This window comes from Cervus elaphus, chromosome 6, assembly GCF_910594005.1.
Source record: "Cervus elaphus chromosome 6, mCerEla1.1, whole genome shotgun sequence".
Taxonomy (NCBI): domain Eukaryota; kingdom Metazoa; phylum Chordata; class Mammalia; order Artiodactyla; family Cervidae; genus Cervus; species Cervus elaphus.
The window spans coordinates 29,408,637-29,421,456 of NC_057820.1; the positions used below are offsets into that span (position 1 = coordinate 29,408,637).

Sequence of the window (12,820 nt, forward strand, 5' to 3'; positions counted from 1 at the left end):
TCTCATCCCCAAGCGCTCACTGATTTTTCTACTTTAATTGTTCTGAAATGATCACATATTTGCTCAGTCCTACAGTGTTTCTTATAGCTATCTGCTATAACTTTAAGATTCTTCTCTCCTCTTTGACACTGGGACAGTGACAGAATCACCACAATGGAGACTTAGCATCAAGGGTTACAAGAATCTTAAGACAAAAGTTTTACTATTTTGCTTTCACTAGCTTGGCATTTTCCCACAGTCATGCTGTAAAAGTGCAAGGAACCTGTAAAACAATAAGAACAAAAATATTGTGGTTTCCTTTTTCCTAAGAAACATAGGCATCAACTTCTAATTAGTCAGTCTCAAGAGCGTACATGCGGGAAGTGGGAAGGTGGGGGTGCAGGGAACTCCCCTCCAACACTACACAATCAGAAGAAACTCACCAAGGAGACCTAATGGCCATATTATTCAAACTACCCCAGGTGGCACAAGAGCATCACTTGTCTGGAATCTGCTATTGAGTCTGGTTGAAGAATCACTCCAAAACACACAGCACCCACCCTGTTTACCCAACCCCACCACCTCTCTGGTCCCAGTCTTTGGTAGGCATTAAGTAATTTACCAAACAGTACCAATCAGACTAGGGAGTTTTCCCAATACATATGAATTCACTCTCGGGTGATTTTAAAGGCTAGAATTTATGATGTGGTTAACCAGTAAGTTTTACTAAACTTTATGAATACTATCTAAAACCTTGCTTATTTTTAAAACTGTCATTATAAATGTTAGTCATAGCCTTATATCTGTGATGCCCTCGCATACTTATTTTAATAACTATTAATTAAACCCTGCCTTCTCACTATCAAATAAGTAGGATTATTCCCATATTACTGAGAAGTCAAGAGACAAGAGAAGAGAAAGCATACTGAGAGCACCATGGTACCAGCTAAAAGTTAACCCTCCTTTGGTTTTTAACTGGCACTGGGGAAGATTAGCAAAAGAGCTCCTTGGGGATTATAAGTGAAAAAAAAAAAAATACTTGTCCATCTTTTCGTAACAGAGATGCATCTGTAATTGCTACTCTTTATATCCTCAGCTTAGACCCATGCTTCTGGCAGCAATTCTCTCTCTGTAACATCTGCTTCTCTATCCTGCAGGCTACAAGGAAGATATTAGAAGACACTGCCAAATATGTCTATATAAATCTAGCAGCCTCCTTGAATTAGTCATTGGAGGGTGGTTAATATAATCTGGCAAAATATTCATTTTTGACAGAGCAGCACAGCTAACATAGAAACCTGCTTCAGAGTCAGATCTTTTTTTTCTTGTTGTTACCTAGGCAGGACCACACTACATTCAGATTCTGACAGTCCAGGGAAGTTCTTAGAATTACTTTCTGTGCTGAAGCAAAATGTGGAGATGAAATGAAACTCCAGGGATCAGCTTGGGTTTTTTAACTTCAAAATTATAAGACATATGCCACGTATGGGTGCTATTATCTACAAAGACGTATGTATACAAATACAGACTTCCCCAGGCCCATCCAACTCACCTTCTACTTCTTCTTCATCACACACGTGCTTAAGGAAGGAAGCCCCTCTGTCCAGGACAGCTTCATCCTCCATCCTATAGTAATAAAAAAGAAAGAAAGAATGCTCAGACTTCTCCTGGAGGGAGCCACCGGACGAAGCCCAGCTTCTGGGCAGGTGAACCTGCAAGCTGCTGCTCATGTTAACAGGGCAGAGTCCCTCTTCCTTCGGCGTCTGCTGCTCTTTCGCTCCTTCAGCTCCTCTCATCGGGTGCTTGAGAATATGCCGGTCCCACATAGCTTCCGTCCTAACCTTGACAGGGCCCCCGCAGGGACAGGTAAGAGAAAGTCATCTCAATCCTGGAGGCTGGATGTTGGGGGTTCTCCCCTTTGGGATCTGCCCCCAAAACAAAAAAAGATGAAACGAAAAAAAAAAAATACCAAGAGAGGAAGTGTGGTGTGCCTGGAGAGCTCGTGATGGTCGTTTGTGGAAATCCAGCTTCAGTGCTTAGCTCTTTAAACACCCACTGCATAAAAATGTATACCCTCACACACACACACGCACACATGCACACCCACCCACACACAGAAAGCGACAGGGAGTTAGACTACCGCACAGTGGGAGCCTAGCTTCCAGCCAGCCTCTTAATACCAGCACAGCCCAGTATTCTCTGTTGAGTGGCAAGCTTTGAGTCACATGTTGGCCTTACGGAAATCTGACATCTGAGGATTATCCAGCAACCCCGGCTTCGGCAACAGTCACATATACATGCCACCCATTCATTCATTTTCCACATTCTTATCACACGTCTCTGTCTATGTATATCTGTCCTGTTAACTCTTCCCTGGAGGGCATGAAGTGCTGCATTTTGTAACCATATTATGCTGTCCTCCTGTCTCCTTACATAATAGGATCTACTCTGCAATTTCCTAGGCTAAATAAGACCTCAGGATCCATCCAAGTAATGACAGCGTTTGTACGGCCTCCCAACACCAAATGTGTCTCTGGTTTATAGAACGAGGTAAGGCTGATTTCCATATTCGGGGACTCCTGTTCATTGCATCAACTTTGACATACAGAATTCCATGAACTCTATTTATAGTGAAAGCAGAAAGAACTCTCGAATTGCTCAGATGCTGCTACTGTCGTACTGGTCTAGAAACAAAGAACTTTCTCTGGGGACAGCTGCTCTATGTCATACCATGCATGAGCCCCACCAGAGAACCAAATGTTCACTCTGTATTCTGTTCACCCGGTTATGTGCTCGGGCACGGAACACTGCAGCTCTGTTTTCCATATTGTCTTTGTAACTTACTCTTGTGCTTCCCATATTTGTTATCGTCTATATGAAATGCACTGAATTCACTTTTTCTTCCTTTCTATTTCAGGAGCCCACAGCAACCATCTGAGCTTAAAAAGTCAGAAATCTGGTGTCAGGGAGACACCAGTTTAAAAAGCTTATTCGTACCTGTATCACCTGGAGCAAAGTATCCAAATTTTTAAGCCCCAGCTTTTCCATCTAGGAAACTGGAGGTAAAAATATCAACTATGTGGGATTGCTTTGAAGTTAAAATCAGGTGACACACATAAAAGCACTGAGTTTTATGCCTAGCATCTATTACGTGTTTAATAAAGTTATGTTTTCTTTCCTGTCTTCTTTCCTTTTTTCTTTTTTGCCTAATCTTGTTTGGTGGACAACGCCATAAAGAAGCTCATTACTCTGGAAAGTTGAAGAATCTTCTCTTCTGGAATATGGCTCTTACACACAGAAGTTCATCTTTTCCTTTTCTATACTCAAACTAAAAATATAAACTTAAATGCAAACAGGAAATGGGTCAGCAAGCAGGATCACAGTAAAAAAGAAAATGCCACGAAGACTTGAGAGGTCAAATCAGTTACCAGTCTCTATGAGCCTCTGTTTTCCATGAAAATTAAATTGTCCAACATACTCACCAATTCAGCAAATATTTATTTAGTGTCTGCTATGTTCCTGCCACTCTTGGAACTGGTACTCTTGGAGGGAGAGGAACACATCTTTGAATAAGGCAGGCAAAATGCCTCAGAAACTAATAATAAATAGATGAACAAGATAATCTTTGATATGATTAAGTGTGATGCAGGAAAAAAAGTAATAAGGTAGTGGGCTACTTAGCATTAGGTGATTCAGATGTGGCTTCTGAAGAGGTGACATTTGAGCAGAGGCAAAAATGATAGGAAGGAACCAGACATTTAACAACCTGGGGGCAGGATATTCCAAGCAAAGGGAATAGCAATGCAAAGGCCCTAAAGGAGGAAGAAGTTTAGCATGTTTCAGGAACAGAGTACGGCCAGAAAGACTGGACAAAGGGATGGAAGGTCACTGGGAAGTAACAATGTGGAGGGAATCAGGGCCACCCAGGCCACGGTAAGCAATTAGAATTTTAGGTGTTATGGCAGCCCCTGAAGAGTTTTCGGATGGAAAGGGACTTGACCTGCTTTGTCTTTTAAAAGACCACTCTGGCTGTTATATGAAAAATTCATGCATGCGCGTTAAGTCACTTCAGTCATATCCAACTCATTGCGACCCCATGGACTGTAGCCCACCAGGCTCCTCTGTCCGTGGAATTTTCCAGGCAAGAATACTAGAGTGGGTTGCCGTTTCCTCCTCTAGGGGATCTTCCCAACCCAAGGATAGAAACTGCATCTCTTAAGTCTCCAGGTATCTCAGGAGCCCAGGGAAGACTACAGGAAAAACATGTTTCAGAGAAGGAATCAAGAGTTGTTTTCTGGCAAGGTTATGGTTGAGATGCTTATTATATATGAAAAAGGAACTGTCAGGCACACAGCTAGAGGTCAAAGTCTGGAGCTCAGGAGCCGAGGGCTGGGGATAAAAATTGGGAATCAATGAATAAAGCTGGTGTCTGAAGCTGTTACTAGATGATATCATCCAGGAAGAAAATGCAGAAATAGAGAGGCTGACCTAAGACCAAGTGCCAGGCATGCCGGGCATGCCAACATTTACAAGCACAGCAGAGGAACAAAAGCAGTCAATGAGGTAAGAGGGAAACCAGGAAACAGTGATGTCAAGGAAGCTGAGAAAAGAGAGTGCTGCTACTGAGAGGCTGAGAAAGAATCAGAATAAAAAGGGGGTTGGCCATAGGGAGGCCATTGGTGATGATGACCAAAGCACTTGAAACATACCATGCACAGTGCTAGACACACAGAGACAGCATTCAATCATCCCCTTTTCTCTTTCCTGACATCCTCCATTCATTCACTAGGGAATATTTGCTTAGTACCTACTAAGGGCCCTTCTGGGAACTGGACATACAGTGATGAGCAAGACAGACAAAGGCTCTAGTGTAATCACATCCGCCTTCTCGAAGACGTCCCCGAGCAATCTGAGAGCTGATCCAAAGAGCAAGAACCCACCAGTAATACAGCATTTGTAGACCTAGATAAAGGTGACAGGTTAATGGAGAAATCTCCTTAAAAGACCCTGGAGACACAACAAAATACTGGATCCTATACTACTGCATCTACACTCCTAGTACTTACGATCTCCCCCTCAGGAAACAAAGAGTGATGTAGCCCACATTTCTTCTCAAAATGCACGCCTTCTGGTCCTATAAACCTACAGAATCCAACACAACTTCCTGTCATCGTTTCTACCCCTACCATTAACCAAGCTGGTCCCAAAGCCATTTACTAACTTTTCACACATTTCCTAAATGAAAAGCTTAGCCTTTGCACCTAAGCTCGTCCCCAAATCGCACACAACAAGCAAGCAAAGCAGAAGTGAAGGAAGTAAGCAGTAACAACTGAAGGAGATCGGACAAGCTTTAATGTCGGAATCACCGCCTAGGCAGAAAAAACCATCCAGCCTGACTGAAGCACTGTCCGCAGGCTCCGGGTTAGAGGGAGCATAGTGGCAGGGGCATTCTTTGGCTCTTTGATACATATTTCACATTCCCTCCAAGACTATACATAGCAAGTAACTAGAAACCTAGTTCTTTCTGGTGGACAATGCGGAGCATCTGTAAGCACCCTCGTCCCTGTAAAAAGTGCAAAGGAAAACGCAAACTGAAAATACAGAACCTGCATGCCCAGAGCAGCCCTTTCCTCGTCAAGAGCAAGTGCAGCCTGGCACATCTGCGCTTTGACACAGGGTTCAGGGATTTGATAGCTTTCTTCCATCTTTACACCACAAGTGTCCATTGTTGGGGTTCGTGCCCCCCCACCCCAGACCAAATCCTCTCAGCAGTTGCTTGCTATTATTAGTAAGACAGAGATATCTTTTAAAATGACCCATCTGACCCAACCACTTTTTCCCTCTATCAGTAGGAAGAAATGAGCTCCTCTAGTTCCTAATCAGGCCCCCAAAATCGACGCTAAATTGTTCCTTTCACACCAACTGCACTTGCTGAAAACAAAGAAGGGAGGGAGTATGCTTCTAAACAGTTCCCTAGGCTGCTCTTGTCGCCAGCATGAGGCAAAGTTCAGAATAGATTTGGAAGCTTCTCACCAGCATCACGGGGAGAAGGGTCATACCCGTCAGTATAAAATCCACACGGGGCCAACACGGCCTTCCTTCAGCAGGACCTCTGACAGCAGAAGTCAGACCCCTTCCCCCAGCAATCCACATACCCAAGGTGGGGCTTCTCCCATCCTCCGTTATGCTGGGAGCTGCAAGTGATTTAACTGTAACCCATGTCAAATCAGCTGCCAAACAGACCAGCCCTCAACAGCCGGTCCTAATCACTCCACAGGCTTGTAAGGGTGACTTAAGCCTGGCACGAGAAACATTTGTGCAAAACTGTCGGCCATTGGGCCCTGGGCACCCGTCTACATTCCAGCCCTCTGAGTTCCCAGCCCCAGAGCACTCGCCAACTGCCAACGTGCTCACCAGCTAGTCCACACAGCGCACGCAGCTGCCACTCAGCCAGTCAGCAAGTGGCGGGCCGCCAGCATGCAAGTTTCAGAACGCGAGCATGCCCCGCCACAGTGCTGCTAAAGGTTGAAGGTCTCCGTGTGCTAGCCTTTAGATTCGCCTCACTTGCCCTCCCACCTCCCTTCTCCCATCCCTCCCGGGTTCTGCCTCCCACGGTAGCATTTCACTCGTCTCTATAGTAACAGCATCTGGTTTCAGGGTTATAACTTTATGCAGAGCACTTCCCCTCCGAAGCAAGGGCTTTTGCCAAAGGATGCACCAGCAGCAAAAAGGCTGCTGCTTAAGGCGGAGCCACATGTTCCCTCGTCACCCCCCTTGGAATGCAGCTATGTTCTCAGCTGCGGGGTCACAGCAGCGGCACCGCTCAGACCCAGGGAAGCAGAAAGCAGCCCTTCCACCTTGGCGTGCTCATGCGTACAGACAGGAATCATTCTGGAGCTTGCAGCCCCACTCCCACCGCCAGCCCCCCTCCTCCACACCCTGCTCTCCACTTAGCTGCACGGGGATCGAATGAATACTGGGACTTCCTCACTCCTTCCAAGAAGGCGCCAGATCATGCACGGCACCCTCAGGAGCAGAGGAGCTCCACTTGTTCATAAGTCTGTATCTGAGCTCGACACCACTGGTTCTTTCCGTGAATACAGCTTAAAATGTACTACTTAACCTCATATTTAAACTCATCTCACTTTATCCTCACTAGCCTGATCTGTTTACAAGAGCCAGGGAACCCCGTCATCTCTCACTTTACAACAGCTTTCCCATGCACAGCAAACGTTTACACACATGCCCGCACACACCAAAGTGACGCACGCAAGGGAGTGGACAAGTACCGGGAAGTGAACAGTTGTGCTCTCACTGTTATTAGTTGTTGCTGCTGTGAATTTATATTTACACTGTGTGTGAGGGCCTTTCCTTGAGGGGTACAGAGAGTTCGTCTCAAGTCTCAGAGCTCAATGCAGGTTGCCCCTGCTCCTCAGCTGGTTAGATCACATGGGAGGCAAAAAAATTGGTATTTTCACTGATCTTTTTCAGGAGCCACCGGTACTGACATCTACAAGTATACACACACACACACACACACACACACACACACACACACACACACATATGCCCCTGCTCCTCAGCTGGTTAGATCACGTGGGAGGCAAAAAACTGGTATTTTCACAGGTCTTTTACACACACACACACACACACACACACACACACACACACACACACACACACACACACCCCTCTCCGAATTCTATTTCCTATTCAAATCATCTGTAAGAAGTGGGGAACCATTAGCATCACCGATCATTTGCCAGTGTACTGTTTTCAAACTTTGGAAACCACACACTGTTTTATTGGTGTCTTTGTTGTTTTGGAAAATCTGCTGTCCACGTTTTCAACATACACGTAAAGAACAGCATCGGTTAGTTCTCCAAAAGCACAGGCGACAGGGGCCAGCAATCCCAGCGCTGCAAGGAATACTGCCATCTATCGGCCACACGTGTTCACTACAGGGAAGCGGCGGGCAGGAGCGGAGAAAAAGTTGCAACTGTTTCCTTCCTAACTTCACCAGTCCCACCCCTGCTGAGAGGGCCTTTGGCTTCCACAGGTTGGAAAGAGAAGGACGTGCGTGCTGGCGTAACCGTGGAGATTGCTGGAGCTCTGGACATACCCGCTGGGGAAAAGAAACTTCCGTGTGGCAAACCCGAAAGATGACTAATGGCAGAGGCGAGTCCCAGCAATCAGGAGTCAACAAAGCCAAACAGGTCCCCTCAGCAGAGTTCACAAGGGCCCTCAGTTCAGTTTAGGCGCTCAGTCGTGTCTGATTCTTTGCGACCCCATGGACTGCAGCACGCCAGGCTTCCCTGTCCATCACCATCTCCCGGAGCTTGCTCAAACTCATGTCCATCAAGTCGGTGATGCCTCATCAGGCTGTAAATGCATCAATACACAGGCCCCGGTCCAGGGAGAAAGGGGTGACAGTCCCTCACAAAACCAGACTGCAGACTGGAGAAACGGTGAAAACTGAATCCGGAACAGGATCACATCAAACATAATTCTGGATTTATGAACTGCAGTATTTTTGAAATGACCAAATTTTAGATACGAAGGACAGGTTAGTGTGACCAGAGTACAGAGATGGCAGAGGTGGTGTTCCTTGTTATAAAAAGGTGACAGAAAATAGATTTTGAAATTTCAAATCCAACTCCTTGCTGACTTGGTCCTGTTAAGCATTTCACCTGTGGTGATAAATACATGAATCTACACAGGTAATAAAACTATACAGAACAGAAAACACATGCACATACACAAACTGAGGAGATCTGAATAACTGCATTATATGTGGTCAGTAAATCATGGTGACATTATACCAAAATCCTGGTTGTGATATTATACTAAAGTTTTGCAAAAAATCATCAGTGGGGGAATACTAGCAATATAGAAGTGATCTCTCTGTATTAGTTCTCAAAAATACATGTGAATCTATATTTATTTCAATAAAAGTTTCAATTAAAAAGGCTCATCTGCAAATCTGCTTTTTTAAAACTTTATTTCACACAATGGTCAGTTACAGAAGCTGGTCCATCCACACGTATGCAGAATCAAGTAAAATGGTACAAATCCCAGACATGCACTTTAGTGACTGTAACCTTGGGAAAGTTAGCTAACCACTCGCTTCAACTGTCCTTACAAATGACCCTAAAACACTTGATAAGTGATTTAGGGGATTAAATATGTTCCCAGAGTAAATAAATTTAATTAATTATAGTTGAATCTAAATCTAAGGCTTCAAGGACCCAGGAAGTATAGTAATTAACAGTCTTACAATCCCAAAGGCTGTAATTCTGTCCCCATGAGCAAATGCATGGCAGTATCAACTGGGGAGACCAGCAATGAACTGCCCCTCGAGGCTGGGTATCAAACCCCTCTCTCATCTTCTGCATGTTGGGGACAGTCTCCTACACTGTCTTCAGATGGCTGACTGAGTTCTGAAAGTCTGGAGCAGGCTCAGCAATAAAGGACAAGAAAAGAACTGGTGGCATGGGACTTCCCTAGTGGTCCAGTGGCTAAAACTCCACTCTCCCAATGCATGGGGGGGGCGGGGACCTGTGTTCGGTCCCTGGTCAGGGAACTAGATGCCACATGCCACAACTAGAGGCCCCATATGCAGCAATAAAGATCAAAGATCCTGCATGTCACAATTAAGACTCAGTGCAGCAAAATAAATACATAAAATTTTAAAAAAAGAACTGTACAGGATGGAGACAGGGACTCTGGGGTGAGGAAGGGCGTGGAATCTCAGGAGTGGTGACAGATGAAAGGAGAATCTGCTGGAAAGGGTATTACGTGCTGAAAAGGGAACAGCTCATCTGACCCCCTGGGACACCCGCCTGAATTACCCTGAAAAGTGAAGTGAAGTGTTAGTCACTCAGTCGCGTCCGACTCTTTGAGACTCCATGGACTGTAGCCCGCCAGGCTCCTCTGCCTACGGGATTCTCCAGGCAAGAATACTGGAGTGGGTTGCCATGCCCTCCTCCAGGGGATCTTCCCAGCCCAGGGATTGAATCTGGGTCTCCTGCATTGCAGGCAGATTCCTTACCATCTGAGCCACCAGGGAAGCCCAAATTACCCTTACACCCTTTAATTTATTTTAATGGGTGGATCTACTTGCTTCCCCGACTACCATATGCTACAGCTTCTGACCAGAGTTCCTACATCAAAAATTCAGCACTTTGCCCAGTGAAAGTTTTCCTGGAGTTTTGACTGTTAGGGACAGGAAACAATGGCTCCCTTCTCAACTCATAACTTGCAATTGCCCTTCCTCAAAGGCCCTAGAGTGAAAACAGAAAGATCCTAAGAAAGGGGGGAGGGAGGCAAGAAGGGGAAGACTGGGGCTGCTCCTCAGGGGTCAGGAGGGTAGCACTGAGCAGGTCCACCCTGTCCCCCCAAATCCACTGCCAGGTCTCCAGCCAAGAGCCGGACTGAACCAGCTGTCGTGTCAAGAAGGCAGAGTAAAGAGAAGAAGGGAAGCAACCCGCAGGGTAAAAGTGGAAGCAAGGGCTTCGATAGCTGGGAACCCACCCTGCCACACGCCAACTTCAGGCTAAGAAGTGAGCATATCATGGCTGGATTGCTACCTGCCCTCCCACCGATGGTTTCTAACTGGTCTTCCTGGCTCTGAACTCACTCCCCGCTTATCCATCCATCTAGAGAACACAGTCTGATATCATTCTCCTTTTAAAGATCATTCATTACATTGAAGATGAAGTCCAAACTGCTCAACATGGAACTGAAGGCTTATCATGAGCTTTCTACACAGAGCTCCTGCCACTCTCTAGACCATCCCACTCCCGGATCAGGCTACCATGCCTTTGTGGACATGCTGTTTTCCCTAAATAACACATTGCCCTGGTTAACCCATTCTTCTAGACCCTACTCTCTAGAACACTCTCTACATTCTTAGACACACCCTTCCCCAAAAAGAGCCACACTCCTTTCCCCGTTCTTCACTGGCTCATTAAATGTGTCTGCTTCTCATGGATCATGTACAACAGAGAACATCACCATCACTGAACCTCATATAACTGTCCTGGGACACATCATGGAAGTCTTCCGCACCACCGTATAAGCTCTTCGAGAACAAATACCATCCTCTGAAGTCTTTCTACTTCCAGATTCAAGCACAGTCACTACACATAGTATAGTGAAAGTAAAGTCGCTCAGTCATGTCTGAGTCTTTGCAACCCCCATGGAAATTTTCCAGGCAAGAGTACTGGAGTGGGTTGCCATTTCCTCTTTAAATGTTGAAGCATGAATGGATCGATCAATCAATTAACCCAGGATGCTATACCTATGACTTTGCCTTATAAAGGCCAACCACATCTGCTACCACCCATAGTCAGGACAGCTAGCCAGCACATGATGCAATTTAAATTGGATTACAAACCATTACTCACGTTCCACTTGCACTACTCTATGAAAATAAAATATGTACTTTGGGGAAAAAAAAAACAAGTGAGGAAGGGGTACACTGATCGCACACACGTTTGGAACTAAATGCATCTCTAAATGTAAAGACCTTGAATATAGTTGGTTTTTGCCATACATTGACATGAATCAGCCATGGATTTACATGTGTTCCCCATCCTGAACCCCCCTCCCACCTCCCTCCCCATCCCATCCCTCTGGGTCATCCCAGTGCACCAGCCCGGAGCAAGCTAACTTTTAATTACGTGTCAAAACAGAGATTTGCTCCAAAGTTAGAGCGGGGAAGAGGCTACACTATATCCCCTGAATGATGTTATGTCCGTGGGTGAATTATGAGATTTTTTTTTAAATAATCAAAATTATTTAATTTTCTCCTTATTACCTAACTTGAGAACTTAACCCTTTCTATAGACTATAATTATAATTGCACGGCAATATGTAAAATTAAAATCAAGAGAATTTCTCTTTGTCTACTTTTGAAAAAAATAATTTTTTTTAATTTATTAAAGTTAAGCAGTATCTAGATCTGCCACACAATAGGTTCAAAGCAAATATCTGCTTAATAACTATATAAATGAACAAACTTAAATCACAGTTTAAACTGCTTTAAAAATCCAGAAGAAGCATGAGAAGCCATCAGTTTAGTTCAGTTCAGTCACTCAGTGGTGTCCAATTATTTGTGACCCCATGGAGTGCAGCATGCCAGGCTTCCCTGTCCATCACCAACTTCTGGAGCTTGCTCAAATTCATATCCATCTTGTTAGTGATGCCATCCAACCATCTCATCCTCTGTCATCCCCTTCTCCTCCTGCCTTCAATCTTTCCCAGCATCAGGGTCTTTTCCAATGAGTCAAGTTCTTTGCATCAAGTGGCCAAAGTTTTGGAGTTTCAGCTTCAGCATCAAGCAGCCAAAGTACTGGAGCTTCAGCTTCAGCATCAGTCCTTCCAATGAATATTCAGGACTGATCTCCTTTAGGATTGACAGCTTGGATCTCCTTGCAGTCCAAGGGACTCTGAAGAGTCTTCTCCAACACCACAGTTCAAAAGCATCAATTCTTCAATGCTCAGCTTTCTTTATGGTCCAACTCTCATATCCATACATGACTATTGGAATAATCACAGCTTTGACTAGATGGACCTTTGTCGGCAAAGTAATGTCTCTGCTTTATAATATGCTGTCTAGGTTTGTCATAGCTTTTCTTCCAAGGAGCCAGCGTCTTTTAATTTCATGGCTGCAGTCACCATCTGCACTCATTTTGGAGCCCAAAAAAATAAAGAGAAGGCTCAATTTTGTTCCTCAGCCTGCAACTGAACAAATAAAACCCTGTAATGTGTTTAGGTAAACCAATAAAGACGCTGGATAGCAAATACCTGCAAAAGGAAATTAGGATTTGAAATGTCA

The 12,820-nt window shown here is 44.9% G+C and overlaps 1 protein-coding gene across 6 annotated transcripts in view; it reads right to left on the reverse strand.

Moving 5' to 3' along the window:
- Nucleotides 1-12,820, reverse strand: part of SLC4A4 (solute carrier family 4 member 4) — a 351,570-nt gene that overhangs the window by 299,643 nt on the left and 39,107 nt on the right. For 2 of the 6 annotated variants that reach the window (XM_043906523.1, XM_043906522.1), the window contains exon 2: nt 1,532-1,605. In XM_043906523.1, the coding sequence (XP_043762458.1) occupies nt 1,532-1,604 (73 nt within the window). In that variant the 5' untranslated portion in view covers nt 1,605. Of the gene's footprint in view, nt 1-1,531; nt 1,606-1,948; nt 2,331-6,134; nt 6,155-6,393; nt 6,415-12,820 lie in introns of those variants that run through there. The other 4 variants (XM_043906525.1, XM_043906526.1, XM_043906521.1 and 1 more) reach the window with 4 other exon arrangements.